We start from the raw sequence: 20,817 nt of genomic DNA on the forward strand, positions 1-20,817 counted from the left end.
GCAAAGTGTTTGGATTTAGTCATAACTATGTATATTTTGACGTCTGCGTGATTTCATGAGGAAAAATTTTAGTCTTGAAAAGGAAGGATCGTACTGACTACAGTTACAAATGTGGGCTTTATGTTGACCTCCCCTTGTTTTAACAAAAAAATGAACAGAACGACCTGGAAGATGGTAAATGAGAGAGTTTGCATGTAAGCCCATATGTCGTACCCAAGGGGATGCATGATAAGATAGTTTACTCAGGTAAATCTGCTTACTAGCTAAGGGTCAATCAAAATCAAAGTGTTGGATATGAACCATGGTATGATGTCATATGCGCTGATGTGCGTATTTAAAATTCCAGCTGACAGGCAACGTGCCTGTACTTGGGAACGGCAGTTTTTTGGTCACGTGAATACCTGCTTGCCATTCAATTTTGAAGGAAAACTTTCCTCTCGAAAGTCACACAGTCAAACCATTGGGTTCCAAATTCCCCGGTTCCAGGGGTCAGTGTTGTCGTGCATGTAAACAATATTTTCATCTGTCACATGCGTTTATTGATGGTTTACATCATATAAGATCGTAGATCTTCTGGCAAACCTTGGCCATTTTGTTGTCAATGCGAAGTCTGAGTAGCTCAAGAAATTTTAAGACACTAAAGATTGATTTTAAAAAATAGAAAATTGGGAGATTTATCTGTAGAGCGGCGCTGCATAAACATGCCTGTCAGCAGTCTTCGATGGACTTTCTCTATCACTTTGAAACTTTACAAGAGACTTGTCAGTTTTACTTTTGTTTTTAGCGAATGGTTAATTAACCCACGTTAATTGCAAATTATGACAACTCCAAGAGAGTGCATGTATTTTGAACAGTGAAGATTACAAACTTATAAATGATTTAAGTCAAAAGTTTAATGATCTTAAGTAATATCACACCCGATTACCATAGTGGTACATTCCAGAGTGCAAACATACTCCACACTGACCGGTAACAGCACACTCTTATTATGGTGGGCCATAATAAAATTCTAGCCTACAAGAGTTTCATAAACACATTGCTGATACCATGCTGTGTAGTGCCAGAGGTTTCACGCATTGAATAGGATGTCAGAGGCTTCATAAATTAATCTTGTACAGGTCTCATTTCCACAACTGCCTCAAAGGTTAGTAATAACTTCGTGGGCTATCATCAGTATATCGCGATCATTTCAATGATGGAGCTGCCTGTCAGCAAGCAAATTATTATGGAAATAGAATTGAGATGACCGAACTGGTGCAGTGATTATAGAAAACACTCTACATAACGTTTTGTGCAACTTATGCAGCTACAATGCGATATAAGACACATGTCTGTGTTACCATTGACGCCTGGTAAGAATCGTTAATCATTGCCTCAGTTCGACGTTGTGGTTGACATGCATACTTAATGAAGTATGGCGTCCTGTTAGTAATATCCCAATGCCCATTCGGGCCTAAAACGTTTTGAAATCTTGCTCGATAATCATGGAATGAATACTAAGTTTTGTTAAGAAAATCACACATATCCTAGGAATTCAAATCACTGGATTTCAACGGTGCGAATTTTTTAGAGTTTGAGTGAACCCATGACCTCGTAAACGTTTTGAAGGTTACAGTGCTGAACACACAGCATTTGTGTACACAATTGTGACACACATCAACCCTTTGACCTGTTTTCGTTCACTGCATTTGTATACGTTTGTAAGACAAGACGTCTGGTTTTATCTACCGGTACCTGGATATCCAACCTCCTTATTCAGGATATAAGTGAGGATAAGACTAACAACATTTCAACAGTCAGTAATCAGATTGGTGAAAGGCTAAGGAACAGGTAAATCTTATACTTCCCATTTTTGACTGGGCTGTATATAAAGTATCCATAACTGGCCTATAATATTTAAAATAGATGTTGCAGTGGCTTGGTTGAGTACTTGAAAATATGATCCCAACCTGGAACAGATTCTGTATGCAGAGTATTACGTGTATGCTATTATATGTTACAAGACGTAGGTGTGAATTAACAGCAGAAAAAGCATGTGGCTTTAAATACAAAGAGAGCAGCTGTTGGCAATAGTGGACGCCATTTTGTTTGAAAGTTGTGGAACACTTCCGTGACCCAACAGAGTGTGACATGTCAAGTTGCCGAACATATGTCGAAAATATTTAGCGACTTAATTGTGGAAAACGTCATAAAAATACCCTTAAATAACATGGGAATTCGTCCGTTATAATGAATCACTGGTAATAGTATGGTCGCAAAATAGGAACTTTGTTTACGCAAAAGGTCATGTAAGGGGTGAGACCTTTAAGGATTTCATGTATCACACTGTCTCAGCTAAGGGGAGAACCATTTGATTTCTGGGGGGGGGTATGGAGGAAGTGGGTATGGGAGCAATTTTTTTTCCTGTCACAGTGACAGCAATTTTTTTTTCTACAGTCAGACCTGCATCAATTTTTTTCAAATGTAGTAGCATTGCAATTTTTTTTTATTGGTTATCAAGTTTGTAATGCGTTGTATATAAGAGAGTCATCATTATTTACGGCCTGAAACTCCGAAATTTCGAGTGACCCCCCCCCCCCTCGCCGACCATGATGAATTTGAGTAATCTCCCTCTCTAACTCTAAAATTTTGACTGTCCCCCTACTTAGAAACGTTTAATACCAATACATGTACTTGTAAATTTTACAAAATACAGCAACAGTAAAGACCTTTCAAATCCTGATGTACCCTGCTAGACTATCATCAGTTATCTTATGATGGTTCAAAAAGGTGAACCCATCAAAATGAAATTCAAAGTCACAATAAAATAAAGATATAAAAGCTCATGCAGTATCTAACCATATAGTATATTGTTTAATTTGGATGGGTATTATGACAGGGATTTCACTAGGATATCTGACCGGGCAGAATTTGTAAGTACAGGGGGAGAACACGCGAGAGGCTTAGGGGGAAAGTGTCACAGGGGCTTTCCCCCATCTTGCATGGAAATTTTTAAGATATTGATGTGTGCAATGGTGCAGTCTGGTGCAATCTGAGAGGTGTTTTTTAATTTTTTTACTAAGTTAAACTGTTAGAATACCCCAAGGGGAGAGCACGAGAGGGGGTTCCCCTCTCGCATTGGAAATTTTGAGAAATTGATGTGTTTAATGGTGCAATCTGAGAGGAGTTTCAGTTTATTTTGCACTCGGTAAAACTGTTTGAAAATGACATTGAACACTGATATTTTTTACATTTTTTGCATGATCAGTGTTTGAGTCACAATATTCAACAACCAAACAATGACAATACAATTTGTGAAAAACAGTTCTGTTTGCCAGAGACTGAAGACAAATAAATATACAGGAACGGAAAATCTGTGACCTTCTTGCCCAGTTTCTAATGAAAAGCCTGAATATGGTATGTTTAACTGTCAAAATGGTCATTGAACTGAGGTAAATTAAAACATGTTTCTGTGATAATAAAGGATGAATTCACAACAGTTCAGTTTTGTCCTAGATCCCGTGAAAATTTTGAGAAATTGATGTGCGCCACGGTGCAGTGTAGTGCAATCCGAGAGGTATACTCAATTTGTCTTTTACCAGTAAAACTGTTAGAAGACCCAATGGGGAGAGCACGAGAGGCGGGTGCCCCCCTCTCACATTGAAAATTTTGAGAAATGGATGCCATTGAGATATTGCAACAGAAATCCTGAAATATGATTTCTTGGGTCAGAAAAGGGAAGGAAAACATTAAGTGTACTGAGGTGTTAAGTAGACCTATGTAGTGCATGCTTATATCATAAGTGCTGGGAAAAAAACATAAGAATTGCTTATGGTAAAAACTTTTGCGCCGCCTATGGCGGCGCGCCGGCAGAGAATACATGAGAATAAGGTTTCCAAATTTTGCTAATTTCTGGTGCATTGTGACAATTTTTTTTCATTTCTGTCTGTTATGACAATTTTTTTTTTCTCAGGCCATGACAGGATCAATTTTTTTTCTTCTATCTCACCTGGTGACAATTTTTTTTCTCAAAATCCTCCATACCCCCAGAAATCAAATGGTTCTCCCCTAATGCAAGGTTTCTCAGCCCAGGCTGTAGTACATGAGCCATGCTCCGAAGTTTACAAGACTGGGTGGATTTTAGTCTAGTGTGTGAGCTGTGGAAATGAACTCTGCCCTTGAATAGAGTGTCATCGACTTCCAGAAAGTCCGGTTTCCCTGTCATGAGTTGGCCATATTTATTCGTATTGAAACATGGACAGACTGTAGTTTTCAATACCGGTTCAGTAGGTGTCGAACCGATAATGTCCCAGCACTGAGAGAAGAGAGCTTCAATTTGTAAACATATATTAATGAATCAATATCAATGTGGCTATTCTTTGCTCACGGATCGTCTGATACATAGGTTAGCCCCAGAAGTTATATTCAGTAAATCCCTATAATACAACCGGAAAACTGAACGGATAGTTTGAATTTAACGGATTCTCCACCAAGTTCAGTTTCCCTCGCATGAAAGTTTTGCAAATGCAATAACTGATTGCATGACTAATATAGTTAGTGCCCTTAGTCAAATGTCTTGCCTGTTGAACAATATCTTAACTTCTATTTTGACGACTTATCCATTGCACATGATTAGGCCTGATGTTTACTCTACTCTACAAGTAATACTATAATTTTTCATTTCTAAAATTAAACTGTATTACCCAAGTATGACAAGGTCTCTCCTGGAGGAGAACTTTTTCCCCAAAACACCAATTATTTAAATTTGCACTAAGTATGCCTGCAACACCCAAAACAATGAACGTGCATATGTATGGCACAGTGTAGAATCCTTGTACCTAGTTTGTAAGGAATAGAGTGTCTGAGATGTCGGCATGGACGGACAGACGGAAGCTCGTAGCTTAATTCATGAATACCCTCGGCCTTCGAGGACTTAAAAGTTTCCACTAACAGTTGATCCAGTGGGTACTATGCAGTTGACGATGACTAGTTCATAAATATCACAGTATATCAATAATATTTTAAAATATTTTCATGAAAAGCTCAAAAAACTAAATGAATGAAAACAAATAGAACTAGTGAAACTATGAAAAGTGATGACTAATGCAAATGCACATTGTACCAATCGCAACGTTCATTCATTACTGCCATTGATCAGCACTAGGATTACATAGGGTAGACATACCATTGACATGGTTCATGAAGTTAAACCAAGCTTGAATACTACGATTTTATGCTTGTGTAGAACCAACTTATCTTGCAAAATTATTGCATGTTTACGTGCTGCGACAGTTTGTTTTAATCTATTTCCATTCGCAGATGTGTGATAGTTTGAAAAGCAAGCACCGATTTACAGCACAAACTTCCGTTTCACTTTAATAGAGAGTGAGCTAAGCCGGACGTCCGAGCATAACTCAAGTAACAGAACAAAGGAATTGGTATGCCATCGTCCTACATTTATTTCATTCAACGTTGCGATTGAGGTAAACATATTGGAACCGTTACATTCGACCGTAGACTTACGAATGACATGAGAGCCGGTAGGCTTCAGATTTCTGTTTTGTATCGTAGCCAGTGTGCGGTGTATTGAGATTGTCCCAGTTAAACAGGAAACACGCTAAATGTCATAAATGCATTGTTGGTTGTACACTTCAGTTGTAGAACCTTGCCCTACTTTTCACAAAGTCTCATTCACAAACCTGTCCAGGGGTGAGTATTTCTTTGAGGCTGCCCCGGTGACCTGAATGCCATGAATCAATGAAATGTCGAGGTGCAGCGCCAGAGTGAAGTAAACAGGTTTTATCACGTTGCTTAGATCCCATTGAATGGACCCAATTTAGAACCACACACCAGTACATTCAACTTTGACACACACGGAATGACAGGCAAACAAGTATAGTCAGTACTGACGGCGTACGCTGAAAATTTAGAGTTTTAACGAGAGTGTGTTTAATTGTAGGGGCAATGTGTAGAATCGCAGCAATGAATATGATATGTTTTACACTTTAGCCCTTCCTATGGGTGATTCCAAATTGTATCAGGCATTCCTTAGTAATACGGTTTCCACTTATTCCCTTAAACGGTCTTCAAACTTGCGACAGTGTCCTCCAATAGATTTGTAGCATCGTAAATTAATACCAAGGCTATAATTTTGTGTGATTTTATAACTCGTAATATTTAATCTTGGAAATGAAGGATCGTACAGACTATAGTTATAAATATGAGCTCTATGTTGACCTTCAGTTCTTTTAAAGAACAGTGAACAGATCAACCTTGAAGAGGGTAAATGACCGAGTGTGCAAGTATGACATGTCGTACCTCAGGGGGCGCATGATAAGATATGTTGAGACAAAATGTTAAATATGAATCATCAATTGACAAACGTGGTGCTTTCAAAGACCAGTGTATGCTTGTATACCTGTTCAGAAATGTAAAGTCAAACTGTCTTCTCAAAAGTCACCGACTGAAACCAATGTGTTGCACAATGATTAATGGTTACACCTTCCTAACCTTTCAATTGATGCTAATTTGCATAGGTCAGCGAAGGTGTACATGCAGTTACAGATTTCTTTATAGGACATTTTTGATGGTTCCTACCTTAGAACTTCGTAGATCTCCATGCCGATTTTGACCATTACGACCATCAATGATACTGTAAATCCATATCCGTTGAACTCTGAGTAACCAAGGCACCCGTCTTTGATTCAAAATTGCCATTGCGAGAAAAGTCAATAGTTCAGCTGTGCATGAACACGTCTGTTTGGACTTCTTCGATGACCTACCCTATCACTTTATAACTTCGCAGGTAACTTTTAGGTACAATTTTGTTTCTCTAGCCATGTGCATACTTAACATACGGTTTGTGTCAAATCACGTTAGTTTCAAATCATCACAACGCCAAGAGAATTAATTTATGTACCTTGTACAAACTGTGATCGAAAAATTAACCTAGGCTTCGCATCCCATTTCCAAAATGGTACATTCCCGAAGGTAAACATACTCTGAATTGCCTAGTTACTCCACTGTTAGGGAGGGACGACAATACAATTCTAGCTTAAAAGGGTATCATCGACATTTCTTAATTTTATTTTTAGCGGGAGCAACGGACTTTCGCCCAGTTACAACCCCACAAGAATAACAAAGTGTGCAAATCAAAAACACCATAAACAACAGAACGAAATAACAACATAAAAAACATTGAATGCTATAAAAGTCAGACAACTCAATTTTGCAAAACATTCATAAAGTAACATTATAGCATATAAATATAATAATAAATATGAAACAACATATTGCATGGTAGAATGTAAATTGAGACGCATAATGTTATGAATTCTAGGTGAGAACAGTAAAAATATCCACGTCATGTTGACATACAAAACTAAATAAACATTCATCAATCATCGTAAAAAGATGAAGAGTTGACTTTTACTGTGGAAATATGATTAGCGACAGCATTCCGGTTTGACTTATTAAAGTGATTCATATACTGTATCACTTCATACAGTATTTAGACAATTTTCGGACCAATCCTGACGGGTGTAGCATGCTAGCATGGTACCCTTACCCATTCTGGACACTGGTACCACCACTAACTACCAGCGATTCAGGATTGTCCTACTTAAATTTAAAATTCTCAAAGTCCCATGGACCTGGTATTACCTTGAATGGAAATGATTATTGGACCAGTTTAATGTCATATTGACACCGTTTGTTAAATATTTGGTTGGAAAGAAGAAATATTTATTTTTGTGTTCTATCTTATCGACAACTTGACTGGAAGACTTGAAATTTTATCAGTTTTTTTGAGTCCCTTGTTCAATTCCCCACCTGCTTTAGTAGTGACCGTTTTATTTAATTTTAAGTGATAGTCATGGAGAATAGATCTGCACCAATATGGATGTCTTTGGCCTATTAACATGATTAAAAACATCGTTCGGAAAGGGTAAGTAGGGGAGATGTACATAAAACTTGGCTGCACGGTGACTGGAACAACAGGTTGACCAGACCAACTGCTGCATCTGCACCATGGTTGTTAGCGCCTTCAGCTTTTGTAATTTAGTCTTGATCAGAAGGAGTTTTGACGACAGATTGATTAAGTCTTCCCCTGAGCCCGCAATCACAAATTCGATGGGTCCTGATTCCGCAATGTGGGTCAGAAGATGCACTTGTAACCATTGTCTCTCTTCCGCTCTGGTCTATGTCTGAGGAATTATTAACAAGTCAAGTTTACAGACGTTTTCATGAGGAATGTTACAAAACGTTGACAAAAATATTGGGAGATCTGTGACGTTTGGCTTTGGAGGAAATGACTCTACTAGTTAGTGCTTACATTTTACCTCCACCACCTGTGTTGAGAGCTTTTTGTTAAGTTCACTGAGTGCATAACCAACAATGATGAGTCCCCGTTTTTAGATTCTATATGCTTAGCATGTTGGCCACTGTTTAAGCAGTGGCGTGGCTGCACAGAAGAGACCTCCCAACATACAGCTTAAACCAAATCCTCGCTGCACCGCGGCTCACTGCAACAATGCCTCATTTCCAATCTGATCAAAATAAAATTTCTTGTGTGTGGCGGGGTTGCTTCATTGATTTTACTTCTATAAGACATGGTTCTTGCTGTACAAGTGTAGCACGTCGGTTTTGAAGGCCAGCATCACGATCACTTTCCCGCACTAAAATGGCATTTCTGACCCATGTCATCTCTTATGTCAGTGTGGACTTTCTACTAAATCTATTCGTTGTTTCTCTGGGGAAGAAAGTATGGAGTGTGCGGTACGTACAGTCGATCATATGTTTATAGATCCCTCCTACATTATCTATTTTCAACTCCCATCATCTGGCCATCTAGTAGATCTTAATAAAAAGATATGAGAGTTTCCGAATACTGGACATGAAAAATGCGCCATTCTTCTGCCTTAAGGGAGCCATCATTATTTACGGCTAGGGGGGGGGGGCTCTGAAACTCCGAAATTTTGAGTAACCCCCCTGCCAATCATAATGAATTTGAGTAACCCCCTAACTCAGAAAATTGACTGACAGAGTTTTCAGTCGGTCGCTAGTGATGACAGCGAACATCGTATCAATTTCTTTTCAATAAAATATTGACAGAAATGTGCTAGCTTGCAACTCGTGTGCTCAGGTCACGTCATGAATATTTCCATAATAACCACTATACATTGACTTAGATATCACAACATCAACGTATCAGTTGATTTCTTATACTCAAATTGAAGCAACGGCATTTTCCGTTTTGGTGATGCGTGTATTTTCCAGTATATTCTGGTGCACTTTGGCCTAGTTCGACGCCATTGTGAGCTTGGGACGACATGCGGGTGAGCAACGCTGTATAATTTTCCAATAAAAGACAGATAACGCTCACTACACTGAATAAAATGAGTCACTTTCAGACACCTTTTTTTTGAATATGTAAACACAATCAGATTGCAATTTTATTGAGGGCAACAGTGTAATTCATTGATCAGAACAAAACAAGTTTCGTGAAATTTAAAAATCTAAAATGATAAGATTTTGCATATGAATCGAAATATAACTGTCCCATTCTTTAATATTACTGGTTCAGAATGAGAAATTTGTATTGGTGAGAAGTGTGCAACCTGCATGGTACACTAGACGCCATTGTTTTTATGGAAAATCGAGCTTATTCGCTACATCGTTACATGAAATACACATCTGAAACATTATTTTGACTCATATTCAGCGAATCTGTAAAATGTATCTAATCCCTCAGTCACACCATGAAATTCATCTTCATGGAATGTACTAAATATTTTTTCATCTTGCAAGGCGTGTAACTTGTTCACTTCGGGCATTGAGTAAAGAACACTGTGAACGCCGAAAATCTCTTCTGTCGAGTTTTGCTGGTACCTTTTCTTGAAATGCACTTGTACGTTGTTATCAGGACCATCTCAACAATGCTAAATTAACAATTTCTTCTCTGACTAACAAGGACATTGCCGTAAGTGCAGTAAATGATTGGGATCATTTTGGATTGTCACATCTTTCAGTTTCATATGAGTACTTAGGTATGTGGATCTATTGTTGTTTTCAAGTAATTTAGGTAACACATCATTTCACTGCCTGGTTCGTTTATCGGTAAAATATTTCTGCATCATGCCAACCGTGTCCAGTTGAAACATTCAAGAATGTTGGCCATATTAACACAGTACATAATAAACTGATTAATATTCTGCTCTTTGAGCGAACCTTGATCGTATTATATTTTCAAATTTATGAAATTAATCACTCTCTTTCCCTCTGAATCTCCGTTCTTTTCACTGTTTCAGCTCCATTGGGACCTATCTCTCCATTTTGAAATTCCGAATCGTTCAGTGTATCTTGATATAGCAAAGTTCTCTGAGAAGAAAAGCATTTCTATAATTTTTCGCGCAGCATTACAGTCACTTTGTCCGACAGTAAAACCTCAGACAAAAAGAAAGACTGTGGTAAAAAATAAGCTTACGTGGCCAAGTATAACGAGACATACGTTGGCATTCTTAATATCGCTGATGCTTTCCTCTGACTGCTTTTCAATGATTGTTTCCCTTCTAAGTCGAAAGTAGAAAGCCATCTGGTCGATCGACACCTGCGACAAACTCTGCCAATGTTCTCTTGGACACACTTGTCCGATTCGACGTTCTCCTCGACACCAGCGACAGCCTTGTCAGACGCGACGTTCTCTTCGACACGCTTGTCCGATGGTCTCTTCAATACCTGTGACACACTTGTACGACGACCTCTCAAAAGGGTCATTTCTCTGGGCAATATATAGGCCACAAAATGTGGAGCTATTATTTCATTTTCGTACTAGATCAACTGACTTTGCATCAATGTTTGTCGGCTAAAATATTTTTATGATTGTTTCGATTGTTTTCTGATGCAATGGTCGGCTGAGACGGCAATGCCCGATAAAAGATTCGACTGACAGCCTTTCATTGTATAACCACCGTTTTGTTGACCTGGATATCAACCATCTGGACGATATCTTTTAAACATTAAATGAACTTCACTGCGGGTAAAGCGCACTTTTTACGCGATCTCCATTAGATGCATAAATTTTCACGTCAGTGGCTTTTCTGCATTGACAAAAAAGTTATATTTTAATTTGTTTCGCTAAAAATTCTGACGCTAAGATGATTGGATGAAATGCAATCGCGATATTTTGATATAAAAAGAAGGTTAAGGAAATCGCAAATCGCACAATTTAAAAAGATATTTGATAGGTAGCGTAAACAATTTTGTGTACACAGAGATAATAATTCCAACTTGATATTGTTAAAATGACCAATCTCCAACATGAAAAAGTAAATCTTCAAAATTGAATTGTAGTATGTTGCTCGTTTTAAAATATTTGTAAACAGGTGTATGCAAGTATGATTTCGTTGAAAGATTTATACTGAATGATAACCACACCCATTTTACATAATCTTGCTTCCTGCTTTTCCAGAGTACGGGTGATGATCTAGGATTAATGTCCCCCTTCTTTGACTTGACCATAAGTATAATATACAAGGATGTCTTCCAAAGACAAGAGTCATTACGGTAAAAGGTAACTATATCGACTAATAAGACATTGCAAAATGCTACCAATTTGGTACCTGTGACTGCTCACTTCTATGACACGATCATAGTCTGCTTTGAAAGCTTACTATCATGTAGCAATACATGTGAAGGCCATATGACAAGCTCACAGATGATATCTCTTTAGAATACCCAAGGAACTAAACCTGTCTCTTTTAAAGTTCCTATTGATTTCAGCTACACGGAAGTGCGGAGTACGGAAAAGTTAGAACCAGCAGTACTTCTGAGAATTCAGAGTAACTTTTTGAGTTGAGTTTGTTAAACTTTTAAATCCAGCTCAACAAATATGAAATCAAAATGCATGCAGCTCACCATGTTATTGCCTTGCCTTGCAAAAGTAAAATGTTATCATAATTGGGATTTTTTATTTTTCAGTGATAAAGAACGTCCAGCTGCGTTAGTTGTCTGCTCGTACCTAGGCTGGCCAATCACTGGTGGTGTGGCTGCTGCTATTCGGCAACTGATATATTTCTTACATTCAATAGGGTTAGCGATATATTGCACTGCTTTCAAAGTAAATAGAGAAGACCAAAATGAATTTCGAAATTTGGCACCAACCTAATTATCCAGATCCCCCTGAATTATATCAACTTGACAAGGAAGATATTAGCTGGCTTCATCACCATAAGACATATTTTCCTGCAATCAGTAAAATTGAAAGGGTTAAATTGGTCTTTGGTTTTAGTATGTTAACATCATATCAAGCTTTCGCGATTAAAGATACAACCTTTCCCAATGCGTCATTCTATCTTGTCAATCCTTACAAGCTGGACACGCCCTTATGTATTCTAGGATACAACGAAAAAAAGCGAAAGATTTGGGAAGATTTATTTAAGAAGGGTAGCAGGGACGCAAAAGCTGTTATTTCAGTAAGTTCTGAAATATTCAAACATTTCGAATCCCTCTATGAATGTTTCGAAACAAAGATAAACCACCTTGCTTTATTACTGACACCAGACGATGATCTTTTCGAAATTGCATGCCCAACAAACATTCCTGAGAGTGGAAACTTCGAATTTTGATGTTCGTCGACGAGAATGATATCGCGGAGTTAACGCACAAATCGGTAGTGGCAAAAGCTATGAATAGCATGGCCAAATCTTTTTATGACAGTGGAAAAGAACCTCCAAAGTGGATCATTGTTTCAATAGCTAAAGGTCGCGAGGATACCATAAAAAGAAATCTTAAGCCCATCCCCATCTTGAAATAATTTACAAATCGTTCGAAGCTACTGAAGTGATTACTTCACTGCAGCAATCTCATTTAGTACTAGTACCTCCATCTTCCGTCAACTCGATGATCCTGTCACTCTCTACGATCGCGACGGGAACTCCACTTCTTGTACCATTGTTTTCGGCGAGTTTCAAGACTGTCAGGGAATATTTGCCTGATTTAGACCCGAATGATATATCAGTTGATATGAAAAGCAGTCACAGCCAACTATGCGACAAAATAAAAATGGTGGTGTTACATTATCCAGCGTACCAGAAGAGGGCTTTAGAAATGAGAGGCATTCTAAAGGCAAAAACAAATGAGGTATCAAGGCGAATGAAAACGGAGTTGATTGAACTCATATGCCGTCATGAAGACATTACACTGGACAGTCCGTCGGATGTAGCTGTTGTTGCGCAAGGTAGGAAAGTGTTTGTATTTGATAATTAAAATGCAGAATTTCCTTGCATAAAAAAGAAACATAAAGTAAAAAATAATGGTGTGAAGTAATACATTGCGAGTGCCATAACCTTAAACTCAAACCTATTGATTTCAGATAAACGTACAATGGACTTTAAAACAAATATTCTCTCTCAATTACGTTTTCAGCATAACTTTGAGGATTCGGGAAACAATGTAGTCACCCAAATATCCATTAACTTCTGATATGTTCTTTGACCCTACAAGTTTTTGTCTCAACAATGTACACCTTACAATTCTACATAGTATGATTATTTTGCAATATTACGCATGAAAAGCGTACACATCAAAACCTTAATTGTTGATGTTGCTCATACTGCATATAATAGTGCAAAGATCGGATGTCACTTACAGGTCACACTACTGAAACAAACGTCTCTCCAAAATCTGACATTTATAAGACTGAACCAGCGGCAAAGAGACGTAGGATTGGAAATGGTGAGTATACAAACATTTGCTAAGTTACACAGGAACTTCCCTATAAAAGCAGGATTATCGTAAATCTATGCAAATATGAAAAAGCCACGCTAATGCTCGGACATGCCGTGTTTAGTCCAAGAATCCCATAATTTTGCCGTGTTTCAGGCGTTCATTGTCATTGAATCTTGCATATGATGTCTGTGAATATATAGCGACTATGCTTGAGTCGAAAATAACCTGAAAAAAATGTTCCGTTTTTTGTCCGGGAATGCATATGCTTCAAAATGTGTTCCCTGTACTACCATTTGACCCCTCTTTGCATATGTCACAAAAGTGCCCATCATGATTATTCAAATTTATTGTATGGTCAAAACGATGCTATGAGAATTCAAAAACTCCAGTCAAGGATATGCAAATGGCTGCGTCATCAGTAATCCCCCTATTGTGCGCCCACGGTCCTATAACTTCTCATTTAAAGGCGCCCTTCTCAATCCTTGGTTCTCGCATTAGCGAATGTGTCAATAGCCCATTAACAGTTTGTCATTCTTTTGTTTTCGATTGAGTATTTTACCAAGTAAATAATATTTATACAGGTAAATCTGATAATTGAGTGGGGGCTTTAAGGCGCCAGATAGTGTCAGAGTACTTTCGCATTGGCACTTTCTTTCAGCAGCAAAGATTTGTTTGGGCTCGTCAAATCACTTGTTTATCGGGGTCGTCAAACTGTTTGTTTTGCGATATATAGCTTCTTTAATTGTTGTGTCATTCATTCACAGATAATACCACACAAGGATGTGATTTTGAAGTTGATAATGTGGAAGTTACAAGCCAAGCTGATCCTGTAAATGATGACAAAAACGGAAAATCAAGTAAGTATTTTCTGACACTTTGTCAATATTATTTTCCTGGCATAAGTGATGTTGTGTGTACACCATTTCCTACCACACGGAGTGAGTGAGTACAATATTTGATCGATATTATAATAGTTTATCCTTTTGAAACCGGTCATATGTTACCTGGAAATTACGCTTGTGAAAGTCAACAAGTTTACGAGTATAGAGCAACTGCAAAGGGAATCAAAAACTACATCACCAGCACTTTAAAGTGGCACGTTTGCTGAAACCATTTATCATTAACTTCAGTGTGGGCTCTTTCCATGTCATTTATCTTGTTGATATTTAAGCTATGACCAATAAACAAGTGAAAACATAACAAAAGAGGAAGTTGCGCAAAATAAAAAAATACTGGAGAAGAAAGTACCTGCCAAATTGATATAAGCCGGTGTCAGCTGTTTCGCTATCTGTATCAATGAATACTGTTTGCAACTTCCTTGTTTATATTTGGTAAGGCATTCAAATGAATAAATATGCCCCAAAAATACAAAATAACAGATTCATCAAAAGTTTAACATATATTACTCAGTTCATCTGTAGAAACCGGTATACCAAATTTCAAAGCTATTAGACCAGTACTTTTTGAGAAACACATTTTTCGACAAAAAATTGAAAAAATTGCCCAAAAATTCAAAATTGCAGATTTCATCATAATTTCAATAGATATCATTCAGTAGATCTGTAGAAACCTGTATACCAAATTTCATAGCTATCTGATGAGCAATTTTGAAAATACACATTTTTTGACCAAAAAAGGCAAAAATTGCCCCAAAAATACAAAATTGCAGAATTCATCAGAAATTTAATATATATTACTAAGTTCATCTGTTAAAACCTGTATACCAAATTTCAGAGCTGTAAGACCAGTACTTTTTGAGAAACACATTTTTTGACAAAAAATTGAAAAAAATTGCCCCAAAAATACAAAATTGCAGATATCAGCATAATTTCTATACATATCATTTAGTTCATCTGTAATAACCTGTATACCAAATTTCAAAGGTATCGGGTGAGTGGTTTCGGAATACACATTTTTGGCCAAAAATGGCAAAAAATGCCCCAAAAATACAAAATTACAGATTACATCAGAAATTCAATATATATTACTTAGTCCATCTATAGAAACCTGTATACCCAATTTCAAAGCTATCAGACCAGTACTTTTTGACAAACACATTTTTTGTACAAAAAATTGAAAAAAAATGCCTTAAAAATGCAAATTTGCATATTTCTGCACAATTTGAACAAATCTGAAATAGATTATCCCTAAGGACCTATGTATCAAATATCAAAGCTATTTGGCTTGTAGTTTTGAAGAAGAAGATTTTTAAAGATTCTTTTACCAAACACGACAAAAATTGCCTTAAAAATACAAATATGCAAACTTCACCATGATTTGAGCAAATCTAACTGAGGTCACCCTAAGTAAACTGCATATCAAATTTCAAAGCAATCAGACAATCGGTTTCAGAGAAGATGATTTTTTACCAAAATCAGTAAAAAATGCCCCATAAGTACAAATATGCAAATTTCACCACAATTTGAACAAACTTAAGTGAACTTACCCTAAGTGAACTGCATATAAAATTTCAAATTAATCGGACTCGCGGTTTCAGAGGAGAAGGCAATTGTCGACAGACGACGGACGACGACGACGGACGACGATGGACAATTATGGAAAATCAACCTATTTGATAAGCTCTAGCTCTGCGTCGCTGACAGCGGAGCTAACAATATAATAATAATACGAGCATTTAGAGAGCGCAGTATTTCCTTAAAAATCATAGGCGCTTAGCATGACCAAAAAAATCACTGTAAAAAATATAAAAAATACCCCCCCCCCCACCCAAATATAGTCAAATGCACGTAGACAAAATTTCAAAGGCAAAAGTCAGATGTAAGCCTCTTAAAAACATAGGTCTTCAGTTTCATCTTGAAAGTCACTGGTTTATCACATAGTCCAACCTCTTGGGGAGCTGATTCCATACCACAGGTGCAATATTTGCAAAGGCACGTTTATCACAGGACAACGCACAGGGTCTAAATTCGAGCAAAAATTTGGATTCTAGGCGGAGATTTTGTATTGACTTATATACATGAAGTAATAACTCACAGAGATATGGTAAGGTCTGTCCATGTATCGCTTTATAAGTAAGAAGAAGTAACCTGTATTTAATTCGCTCAGATATAGGAAGCAAATGAAGATTCTTTAATTTTCCTGTTATATGATCATGTTTTCTGGTTTAAGAGATCAGGCGGTGTTTTGTACTTGTTGATTTTTCTGATACTATTAATTGAAATGCCATATAGATGTTCTCCTTGTTTATGTTGGACTTGTCTGCTGCCTTCGATACGGTTGACCATGATGTACTCCTTCACAGACTTCAATTCCGTTTTGGCATCACTGGTAAAGCTCTATCATGGTTCGAATCCTATCTCAACAATCGTAATCAGCGTGTAAAGATAGACTCATTTACATCACCCAGTACAAATATGAATATGGCGTCCCCCAAGGTTCGGTTTTGGGACCAATTCTCTTTACACTGTATACAGCACCACTTGAAGACATCATTGTCAAGCATGACTTCAACTATATGTTGTATGCGGATGACTCGCAGATTTATGTTGTGTGCAAGAGACCTGATGAAGTTCAAGTTTCTCTTGAGCTATGCGTAGATGAAATTCGCAGGTGGATGAGATCCAATATGTTGATTCTCAACGACAATAAGACAGAGGTGATTCAGTTTTCGTCACGTCTGAGATCAGATGCGTTGAAAATTTCCAGCCTTAGGATAGGCGAGGTTGATATTGCCCCGTCCACTTCAGTTCGAAATCTAGGTGTTAAGCTCAACAACGACGGTTCTGCTTCTGATCATATTAGCCATGTCTGCAGGAAAGGTTTCTACGCACTATCTAGAATTTGCAAGATCCGCCCATTATTGGACAAACCTACAACGGAAAAGATGGTTCATGCATTCATTACGTCTCAGCTTGATTATTGCAATAGTCTCCTGTATGGTGTTAATAAGACTCAGCTGGATCGCCTACAATCACCTCCCTATGCTGCGGCTCGTCTCGTCTCTCGGACTCGGAAATTCGATCACATCACACCTATCTCATTGATCTGCACTCAGTCTGGCTGCCGGTTGATGCTCGCATCAAATTCAAACTTTTGTTAACCACCTATAAAACCATTCATCGCTTCGCACCACTTTATATAATTGATTTACTTGAAATTTACACCCCAGTCAGAGATCACAGATCAGCTGACTCTTTGCGGTTGGTGCCACCTCATGGAAACTTTAATAAGGCATATGGGCAGAGAGCATTCTCTGTTTGTGCACCTGCTCTGTGGAATTCGCTGCTGCCAGTGATTCGCAACGCCAGATCTGTAGACTGTTTTAAACGTCTTTTAAAAACTCATCTTTTTAATCAGTTCTATTAGTGATTGAGTTTTTAGGATCATCTTTTGTATGGTTTTTAACTGGGACAATTTAACTGGGACTTTTTAACTGGGACCTTTTAATTTATTCTACTGCTTTCATAATTTTTTATCACCGTCTTTTGTTTTATTTCATTTTTTATAATTAATTAACTTTTAAATTTTTATCACCGTCTTTTGTTTATTGTACGAGAATGGTACATGTGTTAACAGATTTTGACATTGTTTATTTTCGTTTTTCTGTTAGCTGGTTTTTAGTATTTGTTTGTTTCTTTTAAAATATGTAAATCGCACTGAGACGTATGTGTAGTGCGTGTAAGAAATAAATATTATATTATTCTATCATTATATTATTATATAGCGGAAAGCCATACAGTAAACTGTTGTCATAGTCAAGCTTCAATGTGACAAACGCACGGAACAATAGCTTGACTGTATCATCAGTTGACTTTACTGCGCAATCCAGAGCCTACAGACCTAGTGTTGCTATACAACATTTACATATTTGTTAACATCTGGGTAATACTAAAAGTCATTTACGTATTGTTTATTTGTGTCGTTGTTCAAATGTCGTTGGACTGTGCAAATAATGTATTTATGATTTTTCAACAGGTCAAGTTGATGTGCGTTTGCAAGTACAAGGTGGTGCACCAGAAAATGACAAACAAATGGGTGATGTTGAGAACGACTTTTTTAGACATGAAAGCACGCAAGCAAATGCTCAGGTCTATAGGAGTAAAATTACCAACATTCATCCTGAACTTCAAGGTGAAGACATTGGAAAAGGAAGTCTGAACTTTACCATAGGGTGTGGTTCACAGGATGCAGCAGATGCCTTGTGGGATGCCTATAGCAGTGGAAGGTTAGATAGGATGGCAGATGAAACATTTCTATCCATACCACTATTGAATGACATTGGTGTCAGGATGCTGTCTTTGGAAACATTCATAGATTACCAAAAATATTTGCAGTGTAAACAGGATATCACAGACAGAGGTAGGTTAAAGGTTTCCAGTCCTTTCTGTTAGCACAATCCCTTCAAGGGCAGTCTCGATCGACACCATGACGTAGGCCTTATGTCAAGGACGGAATTTATAAAAAAATGACGTTCACATGCTGATGTACATATTCACTGTAGACACATAGAGTAAAGGTGTAAATTATTTGGTTTACTAATCAAACAAATAGTGAATGGGTATTCATTCTATTTAACAGTACTGAAATAGTGAAATATCCGCCTGATTTTTTCTGTATGAATTTGCTTGCATTATTAACTCCCGCATTGTACATTGTATGTACAGAGGCAGCTACAAAGGCACCTGATGTCAACGTTCTGCACAATCAAAACGAAGACCTAAAGTCATATGCAAACCAAAGTAGAGATAATGCGAGAATGAAAAAGCAGGAGCTGATGGAGAAGCAAAGTCAAAGAGATGGATTAAAGTCAATGTTTGTTGATGAAAGTAAAGCCTTCGAAGCAGCCGAGAGCAGAATGCTTGAAAAACAATTATCTATGAAGGCAAGACATCGAGAAACGGGTCAAAAACTAAGGAAGAAGAGGGATGAGCTTAGGCTGGAACAGGCATCTATTACAGAAAATATGGATATGCAAAGAAACAAGCTGACGGATCAGCTTGATGAAGTTAACAGAGAAATAGCAGCCTTGCCAGAAAGGAATTTCGTAAGGACGAATGAACTGCTAAACAAGATCAGTGAGCTGAACAGGGAACTTTTCGACATGGAAGACAGTAATGAGACAGAAAAGAAGAGGTTAAGAGCTCAGATCAGTGAAGTAAATGCAGAACTTGATTCAAGTGGAAATGACTATGACAAAGAGATGATGCAGTTGACTGAGCTTCAACAGAAGCTACCTGAAGAGATCTCAATCATCACGAAGAGAATCAAAGAGGCTAAGGAAATGGATCAGCTCATATCAAGTTTAATTCGCATAAAGCAAGGTTTGTACATTTTAAAACAATTAAGGAATCCTGTTTTCGACAGAATGTACATGAAAGAAGCTGTGTAGTATGCTTTATGTTACACTAATCATTTGTAATAAAAAAGCTTTCAGACGTCATGCTATGTACGCTGATATACTTACATATGCCAGTATGAACCCACGCATTAGCATGGCCGATATATACCGGTGCTGGTTTAATTCATAAATGTTGAATAATTGAATTTAGACCTAAACCTGTTTCTGCACGAATCGCTATACTTTTGTCAACTCAACTATAGGGAAATTCCAGCTTTATACACACTAAACAGGGCATCCTCATTGCCAGCATCATGCTGGCTGATGACGTCATATCCATCAATTTTCAGTTTTTTTATGTACAGTGGAACCCACTAACATAACTGATGAGGTTGAGAAAACCACACTCATTGATAGGCCAGAGGTAGCCTCTTGCAAGTGAGGGAGGAGGGCGAGTCCTAGATGTAACTATATGAACATGATTGGAACTAATTTTGGATAATTAGATGGTGAAGTAATGTCGATTTAATATACAAATGTTGTCTCATCTGACTTTCTTTTTATATTACACGCATCTTTTAATGAGTAATTTGCGATATAGCAACATTCAACTATATGGCACCTAAAACTATTGAGAAATTTGCAAAATATGAAAATCCAATTATCCCAAATTTGTTCCAATCGTGTTATAGTAGATATTAGTGCAGAAATTAGTTTAGGTATAAACTTCATTTCTGCTGCTTCATTGCTATACTTACATCAACTCAACTATTAGGAAATTGTAGAGTTCGACACAAACTTGGAGTTCGGATGAC

The 20,817-nt window shown here is 37.5% G+C and overlaps 1 protein-coding gene across 1 annotated transcript; it reads left to right on the top strand.

Annotated features, from left to right (window-relative positions):
* Positions 1-1,655: 1,655 nt before the first annotated feature.
* On the top strand, positions 1,656-20,097 carry LOC139127388 (putative leucine-rich repeat-containing protein DDB_G0290503). Its single transcript, XM_070693303.1, has 7 exons — positions 1,656-1,830; positions 11,447-11,548; positions 11,956-13,213; positions 13,627-13,710; positions 14,469-14,561; positions 18,640-19,023; positions 19,329-20,097. Exons 3-7 carry the CDS (start codon positions 12,877-12,879, stop codon positions 20,051-20,053), a joined length of 1,623 nt encoding a protein of 540 aa, XP_070549404.1. The 5' UTR covers positions 1,656-1,830; positions 11,447-11,548; positions 11,956-12,876; the 3' UTR covers positions 20,054-20,097.
* Positions 20,098-20,817: the final 720 nt, after the last annotated feature.

Source organism: Ptychodera flava, unplaced genomic scaffold (genome assembly GCF_041260155.1).
Source record: "Ptychodera flava strain L36383 unplaced genomic scaffold, AS_Pfla_20210202 Scaffold_31__1_contigs__length_3010019_pilon, whole genome shotgun sequence".
In the NCBI taxonomy this organism is placed as follows: domain Eukaryota; kingdom Metazoa; phylum Hemichordata; class Enteropneusta; family Ptychoderidae; genus Ptychodera; species Ptychodera flava.